The sequence below is a fragment of the Sander vitreus genome, chromosome 14 (genome assembly GCF_031162955.1).
Source record: "Sander vitreus isolate 19-12246 chromosome 14, sanVit1, whole genome shotgun sequence".
Taxonomy (NCBI): domain Eukaryota; kingdom Metazoa; phylum Chordata; class Actinopteri; order Perciformes; family Percidae; genus Sander; species Sander vitreus.
The window spans coordinates 17,877,088-17,899,069 of record NC_135868.1 but is presented as its reverse complement, the minus strand read 5'-3'; the positions used below and the strand labels follow the sequence as shown (position 1 = coordinate 17,899,069).

The following is a 21,982-nucleotide window of genomic DNA, read 5'->3' as shown; positions in this document are numbered from 1 at the left end:
TTAAGAACTGGGCAGCAACAGGGAACTAAAATACACACATTGAGTTAGATGAGAAGATTGAAACCCCCCTCATGTCTGTACAGTCAATACAAAGCTAGGGCCAGCAGGCGATTAGCTTAGCTTAGCATAAAGACTTGAAACAGGGGAAAGCAGCTTGTCTGGCACTGTCTAAAGTTCAGAACTACACCTATCAGCACCTCTAAGCTCAAAATTTAACACATTATACATCTTGTTTGTTAAATCCAAACAAAAGCCAGGCCAATGACTTCCTCACTGGGCTTGCCAAGAAATAGTTACAGAACATAACATATTGTTTTACATTTCTGTTTCTATGTGGATTAAACAAACACGATATACCATATCAATTAGTGTTCTTTAGAAGTGCTGGGAGGCAGATTTTGTTACCTCTGGACAGAGCCATTCTAGCTGTTTCCCATTGCTTCCGCAGTCTTTTTTGCTAAGCTAACCATTAGCTGGCTCTAGATCAATATCGAGTGGACAGACAATGAAAGTGGCATCAATCTTCTAATCTCACTCTTACAAAGAGGCGTAATTCCCAAAAATGTCAAACTATTCCTTTTACACCTACCACAATACATAAACAGTAATTAACAGCTTGTCTTCACATAATCAAAACTCCTGTTACCCATCATAATCACTAAGCTAAAGTGACATATAACCGCATTAGCAAAGTCTAAAATGGGACTGGGAAACCAAACAGAGCACTCAATGTCACACACATGGATCCTTGAATGCTTGGTGCACCTTGATCTTCCTTAAGAACTCTCTGGCTTTTGAAGAACACCACAAGAGGTCAACTCAAAGTCAATTACACAGGTGACCATATTATCCAGTCCTCCTGTTATTGTGTCCATCCCATGATAATACTGCCAAATTACACTGTCCAGTGAGTGCTCATGTGTGTGCAGACACAGCTCCTCCCCACAAACTGGCAGCCTTCCATGATCAGACAGAATGCATAAATAACAAATGAGGAGATAAACCTAATTAACAATCTGTTCCCTGCAGGGAACATAAGGATTGAAATAGAGTTATGTGGAAATCAGGGATTATTTTTTTTAAAGCACGTTTTCAATTATCACTGGCAATAGGTATCCACAGGGCCTTGAGGCAAGCCCCTCCACAGTGACTGCTGACTTGCTAAATTGGTAACGTGTGGACTTCTGTGCTTCAAGGGTCCTGCAGGATGCTCAGATTTTGTAAAAATTCCGTTTTTGCTGTAGTCATGTTAGCCACTGTTGCAAGGCTGGCTGAGAGGCAACCAAAACGTGGTAGGGGAAGGGCTTCAAAGAGTGAAACATAGCTTGAAGGGACAACATCAACCATAATTATGCAAGTAAAAAAGCAAAGGAGGTTAGGGGGAAGTTAAGAAATAAATTCCAGAAGGAAGTTGTGGAAATAGCACTAGGAAAACTTGATCACACCAGACCAACATAATGTGCACGGAATGTTTTCTTCAAGTGCAAGATCTGATGTAATATTTAGATATTTAGCACGGGCATGTCTAGTGGGGTTGTCGCACTGTGGGTACAGTTCTGACGGATGGCTCCAAAGTTACATGGGCCACTTCACGAAAAAAAATAAAAGTTGACGACCTGAAGCTATCTATATATCATGTCATACAGCATCACTTTTGTTTATTTGTCTAGTTTGTTTTCTAGACTGGAGTCCGTATAAAACGGAGATAATGGCCAGTAAAGAACAGTGGGTTTCACATGACAATAGGAGTCTGATGTCTGCTTGTCCCAACTCCATCGATATATACAGCATATGTCAATATTTACACAAATATCATGCAGCCTTAAAAGAAAATATACTTTGACCACAAAGAGAAGGAAGGCGTGGCTCTGAATAAATCAGTTAACTGCTTCAGTGTTTGCAGTGTCATGTTGGGCAGCCTGCACAAAATTGTTTGTGTCTGAGACACAGATATTAACGTAGCAGCCCTCTGCCCTTCTTCCTACACTTTGCTACTCTTGAACGTGCAGCTGAACCGCCTGAACCAATTAGATTAGAACACCTGAACAAACACCTCCCTCAATACTAAGATGGTGATTAGCTGAAGTGGAGATCTGAAGGAGCTTCAGCTAGAATAACTTGTAGACAATTTGTATGACACCTGGTATAAAATAACTAGCATGTTCGAAGCCAGAGTTAAATTTAATTTCTAATGATTTTTGTAGCAACAAAATACTAACAAAGTGAAGAGCTGTTCAATTCTGTATTAAATCCTTGAAATCCCGATTTTGTGGCGCAGAATTGAGATTATCATTTCCAACACTAGGTTTGTAAGAAAAGAAGCATTTATGTTATGATTTTATTTTTTCCTGGGAACTCTTCCAAGCTTATTGTAACCATGTAAAGAGAAAGAATTGTACATGGTCAATTAAAAAAAAAACATACAAACCCAATTTACATGCATGTACGCATGCATCTTAATGTAATACTGTCATATGGTACAAAAAAAAATATTACAGAGTTGCTGTAGACTAGATGACACCTTTCTTTTTCTAAGGCCACAGCAAAGCTCACAGTTTGTGAACACTGTGCTGACATGTGCGGGTCTTAAGCTGCCCAACAGCTGCCCATGTGGACAGCCTGATGAAAATGGACTGAGACGGAGCATGAGACTATGCAAGTGCCTTCTTGGGGAAACAATTGACTTTTACAGGGTAGGGGACAGAGACAAAAGAAGGGCAGGCATGAAATGAACCGCACATGTAAGGCATTCAGCAGTGCATGGAAAAGCATAGCTACAAGGTTAAATCAAAGTGCAGCAGACCGGCAACTAGCTGCTTAGGGGAGGGCGATGCTGCAGTCAAGGTTCTAGCAGTATTGGGCAGAGAGCCCAAGAACAGTACAATGTGCATGCTAATGCAAAGTGTGACAGATGTTTGATCAATGTACTAATGCTGAAAACTACTGTATTCAGGAGGCAGAATTAGCATATTGTAAAGGAAAGCAAAGGTGAAGAGGGTAATCGAATTTCTATCCAGCTGCCACAGACATGTTTGAATACACACCGGACCGCGTGTAAATACAGTGATGCTGACGGTTAAAGAAAAATGGAAGTGCTTCTTTTTATGATGATCACAATCGCCTTCCCTCATTGACACACTGGTTGCAATGAGTGGCATCATTGGTGGAAAATTGAGAATGACTCTGCACACCACCATCCCCAGCTCATTCAAGGAGCATTACCACGAACATGGAACGCCATGAACCGTAAATTAATGATACCAACTAAAGTGATATCCACACAAATAAACAGCAGCTGCAAGTAAAAAAGAAAAGAACATTGGGAGGAATTCTCCGCAGCACAACAATCCCTTGTGCATAATGTTACCATATTGATCATTATTTCCCAGCAGTCATTCTGTTATTGGAACAGCATTGTCACAGCCAGGGGAAGTGGTTAAATGCAGAGGTGCTCAGTTTTGTTTAAAAGGTCTGTATCGGCGAGAGGAACTGTGTGCTTGCTCACCGTTTTGTGAAGCCAGTGCCTACTCCATAAAAAGACCACCACATACTCTGCAGTGCATGACAAAATAGCAAAAATGACAAGCGGGAACACCATGTATTTGTGTTACATCGGCATGTGTTGGGAGCAGCTAAAGACGTTCATTCCCATACACCTCTTTACAAAATATCCTGTGCGCAGTGTCTCAGGAAGAGGGAGGAAGCCAGCAATGACATGCATCCCTAATCAATCCAATCAATACATAAAAAGGAGAACTGTGGTTCCCACCTAATGCCACAAATTGAGCACAACTGCACAGAAAATCAAAAAGGGACAGAGATGATTGACCATCTGGTATTCAACGTGAATAAACTATACTTTCAATTCCCTCTCTTACCTAAATAGGAGTAGAGAGAGAAGAGGGTTTTATGATGACAGTCATGTCTGGGCACTTTTAAAACACAAATGGTTAAAAACTTAATTGTGTTGTTTCACAGTTGATCCTCAGATGTTCTTGTGTGTCTCATGTGCTTCTGATTGTCTGTCTGTCTCTCTGTTGATGTGTTTTTTCTGTCTAACCATCTGTGTGGCATGACTAGCGAGCTGCCTGCCCCTCTCTATCTTGTAACTGGAAACCTTCCAACCTAACAACTATTTGTGAAGTAAAGGATTTCACAATAGGAGATAAGTGATTATATTCTCTAATATATGAATAATCAGAAAACTTTCTATCCAACCATAGAAAATGAAGTCCATGCCTGCTCTCATTTGGATACAACTAAATATCTATTTGTTCATACTGTACCTGATGCAGCTGTAGTGTTTAAAGGTGCTGGCAGCCTTTTGACATTCCAGACAGAGCTGGATTGCCCCTGGATAATCTTCCTCCTGAAAGAAACAGAGAAGTGAGGTCATTTGCAGTACAAAAGCAGTACAGTATGTACTGTATGTAGTCTGAAACCAATTTATAAATACTATATATATCAAGAGTAAACTCTGGATCACTCTGGATTATGACAGTGATGTGTGTGACTTCTTCTGTGCATTGGCAACAGTTTTGTTTGATCTCCTTAAAACTGATTGTTACAAAAGATACGTACAGATACAGCGTATAACCAAGGATTACACTCAGTGGTAGTGAAATCTATTCCATGTGCTACAGCTGACCTTCACAATAGATAGGCATTTGTAGGAGCGTCTTGTGTTTGGGTGGGTTTGACTTTCAATGCAGAATCCCTACTGATGTTTGACCTGTCAAGTCAATTATAACGATATCTCTGCATATATGTGTGTGTGTGTGTGTGTGTGTGTGTGTGTGTGTGTGTGTGTGTGTGTGTGTGTGTGTGTGGTAGATGGGATTCCAATACCTCTAGCATCTCGCTGAGTCTTACATCTGTTCTTTGCTGTGAGGCGAAGAATGACAAGAGGAAGAAATGAATACAGCATAAAATCCCTAACAGGCCACAATATTAGTGCTAACTAGTTCAAAACTCATTACATGCTTTGCTGCTGTGACCATGTTGGTAAAATATCTTCCGATGATTACAGTTAGAGCAAATGATCAAACACCACTAATTAAAAGACAGTATGTTTAATTAACTTTAATCTTAATTTAAATCATGTGCGGAGAACCAGTTGCAATTATTAAAATTATCATTGTTGACTACATCAATGAGTTTCACAGCAGTGACGTGTCACACAGTGTGTTTATGACGGTATTTCAGACAGACACAGCTCAGGAGAGTGTCTTGCAGTTGGTAGCTCAAATTCCCAAGGTGATTCAAAATAACACTAACCGGGAAAATCAAAAACGTCCCTCAGGACTACAGTCTAAATCAATTATGCTGACAGTCAGAAAGATATATTAAATCAACCACAACAGTACCACAAATACAATTATAAGTAGCCAGGTTTTACATAATTAATCCAAAGGATAACTTGTAGACAACTGTCTTGAGTTTTATTCTGCTTTTATTTAATTAAACAGGCATCCCACTGGATGCTGGAGCAATCTGTGTAGGGCATGGCCCTCATTCTTTGCCTGGGAAAATCCCTGACAAACTTCCGGCAAATTTGAGATTTGCTCTGCAAGTCAGTCTGGCCAAGAGCCCATTCAAGCTCATTTCCAATTTTTCCAAATCGAGACACCAATCACAACCGTTGAGGCGGGCTTGACATGATGACGATAGCGCAGCGATGGCGAGCAGCTTTTTGTTTACATTCAACATGACGGCTACCGAAGCGCAGCAACCTGTTGATGCCGCTGTCGCTGCTACGTCACCCGGATCGTTGGTCTGATTGGTTGAAGGACTATCCAATTGCGCCCAAGGGCATTTGAGCGGCATCCGTTGGTGACACCCCTTTGGAAATGAGTTGCGAATGAACCTCGCCCAGACCCACTCTCAGTTACAACTGAGAAGGGTCTGGTGTCAGAACTTTTCAAAGGTAGGTCAGTAAATAGATAAATGATATAAATATATAAATATATATATATATATATATATATATATATATATATATTTTATATATATATATATATATATATATATAAATATATATATATATAAAACGATCTATAGAACAATAGATCGATAGTAAACTTTACCAGCGTCTTGATGGTCCTGAGTGACTTAAGCAGGCCTGTCAGCAGTTGTCGTCTCCTCTGATTGGCTAATAGACCCAAGCTGGCTTCTGTGAATCCCTCCTTAGCCACACTCAGTTGCCTTTACATGAAATGTCACAGTGCAGGGAGCATTTAGTGTCACTACAGATTAAAACTACTTTGCTTGGCATTTAAAACTCCAATACATTGTGGTGAACTGTACACCAGGCAAAATGATACACCAGTGGAACTCAGTAGTAAGCTTGGAATGGTTTGTAACTGTTGTTACTATCCTACGGTTTATTTATAAAAAAAATACACACACACACACACACACACACACACTATTTAATTCAACAGAGCAATCTGTGTAGGGCATGGCCCTCATTCTTTGCCTGGGAAAAACCCTGACAAACTTCCGGCAAATTTGAGATTTGCTCTGCAAGTCAGTCTGGCCAAGAGCCCATTCAAGCTCATTTCCAATTTTTCCAAATCGAGGTAGTATATGTACTATATATATATATATATATATAGAATAAGTTGTCATTTGTGACCATATTAACACACAGAGAATGTATGAAGGGAAGGAATGTTATTGTAGTTATGAGGAAAGCACGTAGTATGCAGATGTGGTTTGAATGGGCTATTTCAGCAGCTATGTAATTTACTGAATATATCGTAGGTAATAGAACACTATTACCTCCTTGCATTAGTGCAAATGACCGCTGCCAGCTGCAGGTTGGTCTGTAACGCCGTCACTCGCTCCAGTTCCTGTGAACAAGGAAGAAGTTAGTGATAAAAATGATGGTAAATAAGACAAAGCAGCATACTGATATGTATAAACACTGGAACCTTTCGAAGTTAATGTTTCAAATCCCAAAGAATGATATACTATTGGGCACTAAATATGCTAAAATGTCTATTTAGTAAAATGAAACAGCCCCATAGGTGTACTATAATGCTGAGGGCATGAAAAATCTGAGTGGAAGAAAGATCTTGTTAGAATGGTTCATTGACGGAGCGATCAGTGAAATATGCCTGTAACAATATCATTTACCCAGCAAATTACTTCCCCCACAAAGTACAGCGCAGACATGTACAGCAATGCTCACAAACCAACACACATATATGGGAGCACTCTTCATGCATCCTGCTGTGCGCAAGATAGATCTTACAGATTATGTCATTATGGTAAGGCATGCATCACCAATGTCAGAGTGTAATGTACTTCAGAGGAAAACTTTCAAAAACACACCGAAAAATCTGAGAAGAAGCTTCCTTTCTTCAGAGCTTTAACATTTAGAAAAGGATCAATAAGCACTTTGCTCTAAGAGTTCAGTGATTATGCCACTTCAGTGACCTCTAAGGAGAACAAACAGCCAAAAGTAGGACCAAGGGCTGTTATATTTTCAACTTTTCTCTTTCTCTCTTGGTTTTAATTTTTTTTTGATCTGCCAGATGTCATGCCTGAGGTCGGAGATGCTTGTTTTTTTTCTTATTATTTTTTTAATGCTGCATCACCCCTCTGCAAAAAAGGTCCAGTGTTCATACAAATGCCCTCATAATACTGTCAGACAAAACAACCTTTTACCAACAGAACATAGTCTGAGGAAATTAATTTTCAACGGTAATAAAAACAACAACAGCAGTATCAAAGTGGCAGGTCAGCTGTGGGTACAAGATCAATGTTCCCATTCAAACCAATCTGCCCTCATGATCTCGAGTGTTGAGGAAGACCTTGACAAGTCCTCAGAACTTTTTATTTACAAAGGTTGATTCAATAACCAGGGCTTTCTCTGAAGGGACATGCACCATGCGACTCTTGTGCTGTTCTGCTCAGGGCAGGCAACATCAGCATGACACGATACGAATTCTGAGTATTGGTTTCATGAAAATGTTCAAGCAAGCTTAAACTTTAGTTGCAGAAATATGTATTAACTGCATGCAGCTTTATTTTCTTATTTTAATAATCTAAATTACAGATTATGTTATTGTGCTTTCATTAACTTTATATTTGTAAAGGGCATAGTTTTTTGGGAAATACACTAATTCGCTTTTTTGCCAAGAGTTAGATGAGAAGATCAATACCACTCTCTAATCTGTACGCTAAATATGAAGATACAGCCAGCAGCTTTTTAGCTTAGTTTAGCATGAAGACTGGAAACACAAAAAACAGCCAGCCTGCCTCTGTCCAAAGGCAACAAAATCTGCCTACCAGCACCTCTAAAGTTTACTAATTTACACGTTATATCTTGTTTTATTCAGACAAAAACCAAAGCAACCCCATAAAACCACAACTTGTGATTTTCACATTTGGCTTTCACAGTTTGTACACTTGTAACCTTTTGATTGAGCCAGGCTAGCTGTTTTACGGTTTCCTATTTCATGCTAAGCTAAGCAAAACAGCCACTGGCGGTAGCTTCATATTAAGCGTGCATTTATGAGAGTGCTATCACTATTTTAATCTAACTGTTGTAAAGAAAGTGAAGGCAAGTATGGAATGGTATAGCACTCACATTGATGCTTTTGCAAATCAAATACTACCCACACTTTCCATAAAGCCATCACATATCTAGAACACAGTGTCCTTTCTTGAATAAGTTCCTAAGTACTGGTTAGAACAGTTTACTAATACGTAAAATGTACCATGGTGGCCTTGGTACACTCAAACGTACATTAAAATGTGTCCTCAGAAAATGTCCTTGCGCTCTATGCAGCGGGAACTGGCTGGGACTCGGCTGACTCACCCGGTCCAGCTAAGGAATAACTAAGAGAGTGAATCCAACAGTCTGATTTGTATACCATACTGGGAGCAGTGCAGCCACAGCGCTACAACTGTAAAACTCTACTATGTCTAGACTTAGCAATAGCATGAAATTCACCAAATAGTCCACCAATATCATGAAGTGATGGAAAGTCTGAGTTGTAAAATGAATCAATGAGTGACATGTATATCAGTGCATAGTACTAGTTGGTTTAATTAAGTTAAACAACCAATAATAGTCTGTGTAGTTACAAAATATGTGCACTCATGGTCAAATCTGGTCAAGGAAGGAGCCGTTTCTTTCCTGTGTCCAACAGAAACTTTCCTCCCGCTTCACCAGACGAACACACACATTCTTGCTCTCACTCTACCCCTTGTTATGACATCCCTTATGAACACACAGGTAATACTGTACTGTGCACAGCTGTTGTGCAAATATTCAAACCATGACGTAATGTAGACACTCATGGATTTTAGTTATGTTTACAAATCCACATAGGAAAAGACCAGAACAACTTAAATAAACACGATTTCATGTAACAAATAAAAAAATTGATTAAAATTGAAATTTAGACATTCAGCTTCAAACAGAATCAACGGAGCTCAACATGCTGAGTGCTCAGTATGTAGACTGGGCCTCCAATTTGTTGTTATACCCCTGCTCTGAGCCCTCTATCCCAACTGTAAGCTACAGTAACCTATGAGACAGTCGGCTAACCCAGCTTGTGTAACGGTGTAACTGTGCACAGTGGTGGACTTCGAGAATTGTTTAGTCACTTTTAGTAGATAAGAGGTTAAAGAGCTGGGGTGCAAGACTGGGAAGACCTTAAAAAACAATATGTGAAATTGAACAAGTAAAGAGAGGCTGAATTCAACTATTTAACAACATACAACTGCAGGTATACAGTACTGTAGATCTGTATGTACTGTAGACATTCAGTAAAGGTGAGTCTATTCAAGCACAATGAAACTATACAACCCGACTCCTACAATGTCCACAAACATAGCCGCTGGTCTGGGAAGTGAAGGTGAAAGAGGAGAAGATGTTTAGTCACAAGGGAGATTTTTTTTTCCCCCCATGCTTCTTTATTCATATATTCATAAGAGGTCCTCCCTGCGACCCTCCAGCACATTGGCTATGCACTGGCTCCCTGCTACCTATCCTGCCTATACATTCTAATGATGCTGCTGTTCCTGCCCTCTTTGCTTTTTTGCATTAGGTGAATAGAAAATAAAGTTCAATTGTATTTAGGACACACAATTGCAGGGATTCACAGCTGGAGTTTATAGTATGTTTATGTCCCCACATTCCCACACAGTGTGACCATACCCGCACACCTCCACACATTAACAACCCTGTTTCCTGTCAATTTTTTTGTCTGCCCAATGAAACAGTCTCTGCCCAAATTACTAATCTCCTTTAAAGAAGGCAACTGGGGAACACAAACAGAGGCACCAGCAGTAACTGCAACAAATAAGTGTTTCCAGTGGAAAATAATTGAAAGTCCCTTTCCAATGGTGTTGAGTGACCTAGGCAGGGCTACCTGGTACAAATTCATTACAACTTGGTCTTCCAGATAGCAATCTTTCTTTCCTGGCAAGTCTAGTGGTCATGCAGTTGACCACTCAATTCTAACCTGTCTCTTTTTACCTACAGAGATGAGAGAGCAGCTATTTTAAATCGTCACACTGCCCGTTTTATAGAACAGTAAGAGTAGCCTCAAAGATGCAGGGTAAAGCATATTTGTCAGGCAATTCTGCAAATCGAGGGACAAGCACCAAGTTGGTCAATGCTACTTTTGGTCTTTCTGAATGCTAGGAAATGATGTTGTGAAACTCTGTCTTCCTTCTCATTGTGACATTAATGCAGTGGATGTAGAAACTGAAGTTCCCTCTGAACTCCACAGGGCATTGCAGACCAAGTGAACAAGGGCTGAGATGGGTCAATGGAAATGCCCCTGAAATCCTTGGCAACGTCTGCTAACAAGCCTTGCTGTCATTTTGACTCTGCAGAGTCATGGGGAGGGTCACAGAAATAATGATCAATTTGCTATTCATAGACTGACCTTCAGGAGGCATAACAATGATGATAATGTTACTGCAATTTCCCCACATACCAAAGTTGTCAGTCATTTGCTGTGACTTGCTGGGATCAAAGCTTTACCGACTAACACAAATTTGACAGACTCTACCTGACTTCAATAGTGACATATCTGATGGGACCATGCTATTCTTAGATTGCTAAATCAAAAGATCAACTCCTCCAATCAATCCAACACACACGCAAATATACATATTTAGGCAAATATTTGATCTCCTGCCAAAACACTTATTTTGAAGCCCACTTGATGCAGCCACAAATCACACACAATGTACACAGACGTGTACATGATGCTGGCTTCTGCTGCTGCACCAGCGTCTCTATAGAGTTTCTTTACTAACAAACATTGATGTCTAAAATCATTAAACCTTTAAAAAAAAGAAAATAGAGTAATTTATCTTCCTTTCTATGTGGCAGTGGGTTCAAACTACTCTTTGAGGTGTCAAGAAGGTTGCTGTTCTAAACAGAATGAGATGAATGAATCATATCGGTTCACTAATGTCAAAATAATCAATGTAGGCTAATAAAACCAGTTAAAAGAATCGTTCTGACTTATCACTATAGCAAACGTGGTCTCCTGTAATCTCTAGTCTCAACTGGATCTGACCAAAAATAGACTGAATATGTTCTTGGTATAGAGACATCCTCACACACACTCATTTCAGTTCATTGCAACTTCACTAGGCGATCAAAGAAGGGATTTTATGGACTTCATTTTAATTCATTACTATTGATGTTGTGAATAAAAATTCATTTATTGCCTCATTTTCCTTATTAATGGATAAAGTCAGATACCCTACTGCCATGGTTACGGATATTCTACCTTATCTTGTTGCTAATAGAGGAACACATCCACTGATGCCCTGATAGCAAAATTATAAACACGTTTAGAAAATATGCCATTCCTAAAAAAATATAAAAAAAAAAAAAAAAAAGGCAAATATAATTGATATGTTTTGGAATTATTTTTTTTGTAGATAAGTGGCTGGGCCAAGAAAAGACAGAAAGAGTTGTTTAATGTGTTTGTGAGTTGACATTGGAAGCTTACCTTGACATAAGCGGGCTGTTTCTCCAGAATGAGATCGGCGACCTTTTTAGAAACCTAGAGAGAGAGAGAGAGAGAGAGAAATGAACATTAAAAAAAGAGCAAAAATACATTTTGATGTTCTTTCCAAATGTCACCGAACAAAAACTGTTTGGACAGTGCAATCTTGCTATCAAGGATGGAGCTAGAATAACAATCACTGATGTCTGTATCTGAAGTGCAATTAAGCCAAAGCCTTTTAAAAGAGCATCTCCCTTTCTCACTTTCATTTCGTTCAATGTCTTTCTCAATAGCATTACTCTTGCTTCTTTCAGAGAAGTTCTGTTCTCTCTGTTCCTATTGTGTTTTCTAATGTTCTCTCCTCTCCTTTGTGCGTTTTACCAATTTGACTCACATCTAAGATGAAATTGTAATTATCTAAAGAGCACATTGCCTGCTTATGGCATCAAGCAGAGTATTCAGCACGGTCACAAGATCAGTATGACCCCCTGCTATGAGTGTTGTGCCCCACTGCTTTTAGTGGAGAAGTAAGAAGCTGAAGAACACTTAGGGGCCATCCACACGGAGGCGCTTTTTGGTGCAAACGCACATGTTTAGCATCGTTTGGGCCCGTTGTCCACACAAATCCAGTAAATGCACTGTTTTGAAACCTGGTCCCAGGGTGAAAAAATTCGAAAACGGCTCCCTTTTGGCTTCGTTTGGACGGCGAATACGAATACGTCCATATCGATGATGTCATCGCCACACCCCTTGACCTCTTGCCCGCGGCCACTGACACACACGACTGCGGTGAAGCTATAAGCAAGCATATCCCATCTCCATGGTCAAACAAGCTCACTTCATCTAAATACTTGTCTAAATAAATGTCTCTGCTCCCGGACACTTCCCTCTGCTCTGCCGGTCCTGGATTCTACACAAGATATATTGCTAACGTTATGTAGCTAACGTTAAACATCGCTAAAGCAGCTACGTTACGTTAACGTTAGCTGCTATGGTTATCTGTTTATAAAGTGGAAGTAGACAATTTATCAACTAGCTAGCTAATCTGTCTGCTTATCAACTCCTTGAACGGATTATAGTAACGTTTAGCACGGCTTATTGTAGAAAGGCTACTGCAAGAAAAACGTGTAGATTATCAAAAAGACATTGGATCATTGATGTTTGTTTGACTGCCGATGTTAGCTAGTTAGCAGAACTAACGTTAGCTCTGCCAGCTAGCGCACTGCAATCATGTCCGATGGCAGACGGAATTGCAAAATAAAAAGCAATCCAAAGGCACATTATACAATGTAAACAAAGACACATTCTGTTGCAGAGGCCTTTATAAAATGAGCAGTTGTGAAAGTTATTATAGTCCATGGATGTATTAAGAGAACGTTAGTCTAGCTAGTCATGTTATGATGGGAAGTGGAAGTGACGATGCTCTTCTTCTCCGTTTTTTGGTGAATTTCTGTAGCAGAAACAGCGCCGCCTATAGGCCTGGAATATGAAGTAGCGTGTTGAGTCATTTACAAATGTATCTGTTTGGACGTAACCATTCTTGAAACAAATCCAGGGAAGACGGGTAAAAAAAAAAAAGATCATTTTGGTACGTGTGGACGTGGCCTTAGGGTCAATGGAAACTGAATGAACTGTAGCCTCATCCACACTGAAGGACAATACAACATGGTCTTACAGATTGAAGGGGGAGCTATGGTTAACTCCTACTGATGCCACTCATTCAACACTTTTCTAAAAGTGAAAGAATTGTAAGCTGTCTGTAGTCTGATATTGCACCTTAATAGTGTAATGAGATAGTCTGGCTATCACCAGACCAAGCTCAATCTTTTAAGATTGAACATTAGTCTGGGGAGTCTGCTCTGTATTTTCTACTGCACAAGAGGCGTGATCAACGGGCGTAGTTCAAATGACTCTGTACGCAATTGGATAGTCCTTCAACCAATCAGACCAACGATCCGGGTGACGTACTTTGCAGACAGATTGCTGCGCTTCGGTGTGAATGTAAACAAAAAGCTGCTTGTCGTCGCTTCTCTATCATCATCATGTTAAACCTACCAATAGTGCGCCAGGTGGATAAGCCACTTTGTGATTGTTCTCCGCAAATTTGTAACGGAAGCAGGATAGAAAAAAGTACAGGTTTCCAGCCTGAGCTGCAGGGCGAAATCAAATCGCCGGCAGATCGGGCTGGGTTTACCCAGTCTAGTCATTAGACACTCTACACCACATCTCCATGCCTCCACTTTGTACCGCAGGGTTTCTGTTATAAATTTGGAGTCTGAATTAACCCCGATTACATCATTATGACATCATATTTTGTTACATTTTAGATACATTTGTTTTGTTTTTTTAGATGTGTTATTTGGTAACGTGCCCCTTTAAAACAGGCAGCAAAAATGTAACTAAGTACATTTACTCAAGTACTGTATGTTAAGTACAAATGTTGAGGTACTTTACTTGAGTCTTTTCTTTTCATGCCACTTTCTACTTCTACTCCACTACATTTCGGAAAGAAATATTGTGCATGTTTAGCAGATGGAGTAAATGAAAATAAGTAAAGCTAGTAACTGGCAATGAACAGTCATCAACTCTGCCACACAGTATGACAATGAATGCCATTTCCCCCAGTAGGGACACTAACATGTGCCATGAGGGAGGAAAAAAATGAGGGAAGTCACAGGAGAAGACAGATGCCTTATACAGACTACACTCTACAGCACCCACACATGTATTAGAATGAAAAAGCTAACGAATACAAGCATTGATAACAAAAACTGAACACGTTTGGACAGTTTGCTCATTAGCAAGAAGGCTGTGGAGTACAGATACGTATATGTCAGGCGTATAATAAATGTTTCTAAATATGAACATGTTTGCATGTTATGAAGCGTACGAGATGTATGAGGCAATTAGGGCTAAATTAGCTAGCACTAATCAGGGCTGGTAGCAGGGAAAAGTCTCAAGCAGTTAAGAAGTAGTAGTGAAGGTCAGTCTTCCTAATTAAGAGAGCTAAAGACCGAGAAAGAGTAAACCCACTCCACTGCTAACACAGAGCCACTTTGAAGCGTCAGCCAGGCAGGATTTAGGCAAAGGTTAGAAAAGCATTGCCAAATTTAAGACAAAATAAGCAGTGGGAGAGAATTCATTCATCTCTAGCTTTCAAGTTAAAAAAGAAATGTAATATGATCATCCAAGTTATTAGCATCGCCTCCTCCGACATCTCTGCAGCCTACATTTTTGTAAAGAGAGTCACTTTAAGATGGATGGAAATGCAAAATGTTGTGATACTGCTCATGAGTGGAAGTAAGGAAGTAAGCACTTTCAAACTATGATTAGGATATGTTCATGTTCTAGAAGGCAACTGGCCCTGAGACGAGCCCCTGCCGGGCGTTTGTCAAAGATGTCAATTAAGCTTGGATACTGTGGCAGAGAAATGAGACAGCTGCTTTCTTCTCCAATACCAGCAGATGACTGGTGGATATTTATGTGTCAACACACCAGCTCATCCACACCTCAGCAGGAGGGAAGAAAGAGTGGCCAACAGTGAAAAAGGACATGCGGTACATATGGTACAGTACTGTATCTTTCTCACTTTTCTTCTCACGCACTCAAGCCCCCCCCCCCCCCCCGACCACACAGTGCAAACACAAGCGCACATGTCTACGTCACGCCGCTTTATAGCATCGTCCTCTACCAGGATGAAAGGCTGTCACACAACAGCCCCATAGTGAGAATCTGAAAGCACTATTATCACTTCTTCAGAAGGCTATGCTCTATTTCACACACTGACAACTACAAGCCTGCGTAGGCATGCCTGTGAGTGTGTGCATAGGCGTGCGTGCGTGCGGAGAAGTCATAACGTGTCCAGTATGAATACACACATATAAACTGTCCACCTATTGAGATGTTCTTTCCATCCGTAGCAGCAGCAGTAGATCGGCACTACTTTAGGGAATCGCAACACGTACAAATCATCCACATGAATGACTTTACAATACAATAACGGCATTTCGAAATATGTGTGAAGGATTTTTTTGCAGGACATTGTCAAATGAATTCTGATTAAAAAAAAAGTGAAAAATGATAATTTAGCAGCCCCTTCAAGCCGTGCTCTACCGGCAAATTTTAAACTTTCTCTCGTATCTTATTTGCAATAAAATAACACTTGTTTTACTGGAATTCAAGCCCTAGAAGTCCCCATATTGAACCAAATCAAAGAATAAAATCAATCACACCTGCTCCTTGTGACGGAAACACTGTTGCTTTGCTGATACAAATCAACAAATATTTTTAACAAACTTATTTTGACTCCATGTTTACGGATACCAAATTCCCATCTATTGTGTTTAGGAGGGACGGGAGTGATAGTTACAGTATATGTTAAAATGATTAACTGCAGAATAAAAGCCATTATTGCCATAAATCATAAATGGCAACAGGTGTAATCTCCATCTTCTGGTAATTAATCTGAAACTGTCTGAATAATCGGTGGGATAGTGAGACCCGAGAGAAAGAGAGAAATGTTTTTATTGTTTTGCTATGGGGTTTTTTGGCCTTTCATCTAATGTATGTATATGTGTACATATACTTACAGCTGCTGCATGTGTATACTATTTGTGTATACTTTACACTATGTGTACGTAATGTTCTACAGGTATAGTCTCTTTCTCAAGGTAATAGATCTGTTCAATTTAAAATGTACAACTGCAAGATGATGTCAGAAAGAAAGACATGTAGCTTGAAAAAACAAATATAAACAAATAAAAGAAGGTATACACTGAAGATATTTTACAAAATCTTCAGGGCATTGAGGCAGACAACCAGGTAGAGGGATGCTCTAGGCTCACGATTGCAGGTTTGTATTGACAAGCTTGCTGAGAAACATAGCTGCGGATTTTCTGCCCGACAGCACATTGGACCAATTACCATGGCTATTCCAATGAGGTGCTTGCCAGAGAGAGAGAGACAGACAGAGGGTATGTGTGAGAGTACTTTTGTGTACTCTCACACATACCTAGGGCTTTACTAACTTGTAGGTCTCACCACGCCACAGGCCACAAAGTCTAGAGCATTGTCTCAACTATAGCAAACAGCTATGTGGGCAACTGCCAAAAGCGGCAAACGAGGGGAGGTGGGGGGGAAGAGTGGCATGTATGAAAAAGAGGGATAAGAGGAGGCTTGGAGGGAATAGATGTGGCCAAGTACAACAAAAAGAGCTGAGGGAGCAAAGGAGACAAAAAATGTGTGGGGAAAGTAAATAAGCTTGTCAGGAAGGAGGATAAGCGGTGAAAACAGCAATGGACTGTGAGCATTGAGGGTGCAGAGGGGAAAAGAGCTGCTTTGTCCACCACGTGTTTCTAGAAATAGAATTTGTTGACAGGCCAGCTCTCCAGTCTGAAACTGCGAACACCTGACTAACCTCGGAATGATGGCTACTATGTAAATGGTCCTGCTGTGGCCAGAGGAGGAAACGCAGTCGCTGAGTCATAAGAGTCCGCAATAAGAGTTCAGGCACAAAGCACAAACTATGGCTATTCGGTGCAGTTACTTTTTGGCTTAAAGGGCCATCAATCAACAAAAACAAATCATGGTGTTTAGGGCTGTTAATGTTCCTGTCGAGCTTCACACACACGCTGTTGACTGGGGTGGGACACAAGAAGTTGTCAGGAAGGCAGACGGAATCTTTGGGGCGTCACACAAATTGTGGCCGGAGATAAATTGCTATGAGATAATGGGGCAAACACAGAAACGCTAAGCTTTTATCTAAATGAAAACAGGATTTCAGGTAATCATGTTTCAGATGTATTAGTGTTTCATGTCTGCAGTGTAAGTGTGTACGATTTTAATCAGTTTACATTACTGTCTTTTTGCTGAAAAGCTACTAAATGGTGAGGTGAGAATGTTGAAATCAACTGCTGTTTCCAAGGTCAGGAATGAACTTTAAAACCTCAAGTTTTGTGACCACATTGCTCCCAGTAAAATGGTAAAACCTTTTTTTTTTTTTTTTTTAAAGTAGCTTTTAGTTACTAAAGGATCTGAGGCGATATGAGCTTGCCGCTGGTGCACATCTTGTGCACAGCCTTAAGAAATACTGCAAACTATTTCTAATAATAACTCTCAAGCACAATGCTGCCTGCACGGACCAAGTACAGAGTGTGGACAGGTAGCTGGAGAGGTGTCAGTTCACCTCCTGGGCCCTGCCGAGGTGCTCTTGAGCAAGGCAAGCCTTTTGTTTGATGGTTCGGACTTTGGGACCAATTACAAGAAGATCTGGCAGGTTATTGTTAGAACCGAAAAAAACAAAGCAAAAGAAATGTAATTAGCCATGGCAGCGTATTGGGAGAGGAGAAGACCAAAAGGTGGAAAAACACTCCAAAAAAGTCTGACACTTTTCAATCTTGGGAGATGGGAAGGATGGGAGAGTCCATACACAAACCAATCAATTGCAAGTACAGGGAGATGCAGCTCATGTACAGTAGGTGACGACAGGACCTAGTCATGTATAGTTCTATACATGTATAGAGTGCTTGCATAATTACAATGTGAAACCAAAACTAACCAGATCAAATGTATACTATGTAACAAAAACGTGAACCTTGGTTCGGCATAATACTGGAGGTAGAGTTTTGGCCCACAAGTAAATTAATGAATAAACGTTCATGCCAACACGAACAAAAAGCCCTAAAAGTTAAAAATGATTGCAGTTCACATGTCAACAGATCCATTCCATGACAACTGAGCACACTCCATGGAAATGAAAGCTGTGCAATACAGTTGAAAGCTCAGGAAAATGATGTACTGTATGTGGACGATGAGTTTGGATTTTTTTTTTTTTTTTGTGCGTACCTGCGTGTGTGTGTGTGTGTGCAAGGGAGATACTTACTGCTGCCTGTTGTCTTTTCAGCTTGTCTCTATACTCCTCCAGCTCCTGCAGGTTCAGCTCAGGTGGTAGTTTCTAAAATCACACATATACAAACATTCTACCTTATTGTTCCGAATTTGTTCGTTTACAATACATCCGCCTACAGTACACAGGTGAAAGCCCCCCCGAGTTTTTTGCAGACACATCACATCAGTAAGACCTTACTTCCAAATGATTCTACTGTTCAGCATAGTAAAAGTCCCTGCTAGGAGCGTGTCAGACAGGAAAATATTCAAAGTAGAACTACAGAAGTATCCGAGTTCTAGGGCTCTAGGGCCATAGCAGGGATTTCTCTTATCTTGAGAGGGCTAATCTTTACTCCTGAGCATCTTCATTTTTCAAAGATATCTCACTCCGCATTTAAAAAAGCTTAAGCTGGTTTCACTGAGGATATCTGTAGCTCGTCCTCGATTCAAAAAAACAAACAAAAAGAATTTGCTCAATAAATACACTTTGCCAGATCATAAGTAAGATTAGTCAAGTAGGTAGAGGGGTGTTATTTAGTAAACAGCAAACAAGCTTTGCTTAGGAAAGAAGATATTACAAATCCATGGCCCAAAGGATGATAGGTAATTACTTTCCCCTTGACTGAGAGTCTCATTTCAGATGGTGTAGCAATACCAAGATAAATCTAATGAGATTTCACACCCTTCCTCTGTTGAGCGGATGCAATCCATCAATCTGGACGTCAATGGTAGGCATGTGGCAGAGCAGAAGTGTAGGAAACAGCAGCTAAGGTGAAAAATAGCTTTACCTCTGCCAGTAAGATGAGGTTCAAAACGCAGCAAACAGTATGTATTCACATTGGAAATGCAATATTGCTTTTATCAGAATTACTGAAATGTGTTGGGTTTGATGGAATTATTATTTTATGGAGGGAGCGTGGGAACTTGGGGGGTCTTGTCATCATTTTACAAGTGAGTGGTGCTCATTCAAACAGAGAGTATCTGACCTCCAGTTCGTGCTGCACCATGTCGAAGGAGTCGTTAGAGAAGTAGACCTCCTCGATGCTGTCGATGATCTCCTGCTCAGCCTGGGGGTCGATGGGCTGCTCCCTTAGCTCCCGCAACTCCTCCTGACAGTGAGAAGAAAAAAAAAAGAGAGCGTTAAAAAGATGTCCTTGAAGTAACTTTATAAAGTTACAGACACCCTGGGACACAAACAGAAACGGGACCAAAACAGAGAATTACATCATTTACTAAGTAATGAAAACAACAAACAAAATCTTGAATATAAACATCAAGAAAAATACATCAAAAACAGAGAAATAGGGCAATAAAGGGGAAAAATAAGAGAGGGAAATAACAAGAGAGGGAATGGAGATAGGATTAGAGGAACAATGGGTACATAGGAGTTCAAGGACACCAGCAGTAATGGTGAAGGACAAACGGAAGAGGACAGAATAAAGATGAGGTAGAGGACAAGAGGCAAGGAGAGGGAAAGAGGAGGTGTGCAGTGGGGGGGGAATTAAGAAAAACGTTAATCGCAGAGTTTGGGAGAAGATTGCAGCTTGTTTCGTTGGACAGCTGTCAGGGGGGATGTCAGAGAGCCTTGAGAGGAAAGAAGAAAGGAATGACCAAAAAAAATACAACAGGGAGTCCCCCTCCAGAGCATCTCTGTGAAACATCAGAGGCTTATTGATTAACATGCTGTGCATCCATTGAGGCGTATTGCTGCAGTGAGTCTTTTAGATGAAGGGTTTTAAACCCGCTTTCCCAAGGAGCCGAGATATCGTCACGTAAAAAAAAAAAAAATTGTGTGCTGACTGTGTTGGCATTATACAAAAAGAAAAAGTAGAACAAGACTAAGGCTGTGTCCCAAGTCACTCCTAATCAACTATACAGTGCACTGTATTTACCCTTCAAAATTTTATTTGTGCCTCCGAATTGAAATGTGTTAGCCTAGACATCTAGACGCACCCTAGCGGCAGCAAATGTAATTTGCAGCCAGGGGGGTCTAGGCACTCTCCGTTGGCTTGCGAGCTGGAAAAACCAAACTCTAGTCAGGCCAATCACATTGTGTATAGAGTCGGTGGGCGGGCTTATGGCTGCTGCTGCTGGGAACAGCAGTCTTCTGGAAGACTTGGCGTTAAGCTTTTCTTTGAGAAAAGAACAAAGAACGGCACTGAAATCATTCTTAAAAAAGGAAGATGTGTTCGGAGTTTTGCCGACCGGATACGGCAAAAGTTTAATCTATCAACTAGCTTCGCTACCTTCTTCATTGCTCGTCCTGGTTGTAGCGCTATCCTATTGCGTGCAGAGGGAATTTGAAAGACAACCGTTTATCCCGCCCCTCGGATTGAGCCCTGTCAATAGCGAGTTACCCAGACCCAACATCTTGATGTGGGTCTGGCTTGTCAGGCTAGAAATGTGTTGAATTGAGTGTGAAATGTATGCTCTTCTTCTTGTCCTTGTATAGTCCAACAATGGAATGACAAAGTAGTGTCCATGGCAAGGCATCCCATCTTTAGAAATGCAAATATTACCAATGTGCGACTGTACACCTGTCAGTGATGACGCAAAATGATGAGGTTTTAGAAGTGTCCAAATCCCATTACAGAGTCTACAGCCATGCTAGCCGTTCTGTGAGGCTGTACTTAAGACACAGCGATGCTTTGAGGTGAAACGTCAGTATGCTAACATGACGATATTAAGCAAGTTACAATGTTCGCAATGTTCACCATCTTAGCATATTTTTGAGACATTTTACTCAAAGTGAACCTCATGGCAGTGCTAGAGGAAAAGCCAGAGGATCCACAAAGTAATTAGGATTTATCCTCAGGGGAACATTAGTCTCCAACCAGCTGACCATCACAGTCTAACAGCACATTAAAGCATAATGGCACTAAAAATAGACCGCAGGCTTGGGAAGGAGTTGAACCAGGATGGATGTGGGATTAAAGGATAAATGTCATCTATAGGCCCCCTATATGCATTCTTACTCAATCAAATAAAAAATATAGAAATCTTTATGAAAGATCTGCACGCATCATTTCATATAGACTTCATGAGATAGCAGACACTGATCAAGAAAACCTTGTTGCACACCTGCCTAACCACAAATATTTTCC

At 40.5% G+C, this 21,982-nt stretch overlaps 1 protein-coding gene across 3 annotated transcripts in view; it reads right to left on the bottom strand.

Moving 5' to 3' along the window:
• vps50 (VPS50 EARP/GARPII complex subunit) overlaps positions 1–21,982 on the bottom strand; it is a 118,862-nt gene that overhangs the window by 88,058 nt on the left and 8,822 nt on the right. For all 3 annotated transcript variants that reach the window (XM_078267279.1, XM_078267280.1, XM_078267281.1), the window contains exons 3-9: positions 19,865–19,987; positions 18,874–18,945; positions 11,997–12,050; positions 6,784–6,854; positions 6,087–6,204; positions 4,849–4,884; positions 4,287–4,369 (exon numbers count right to left, since the gene is read on the bottom strand). In XM_078267279.1, the coding sequence (XP_078123405.1) occupies positions 4,287–4,369; positions 4,849–4,884; positions 6,087–6,204; positions 6,784–6,854; positions 11,997–12,050; positions 18,874–18,945; positions 19,865–19,987 (557 nt within the window). The remainder of the gene's footprint in view (positions 1–4,286; positions 4,370–4,848; positions 4,885–6,086; positions 6,205–6,783; positions 6,855–11,996; positions 12,051–18,873; positions 18,946–19,864; positions 19,988–21,982) is intronic.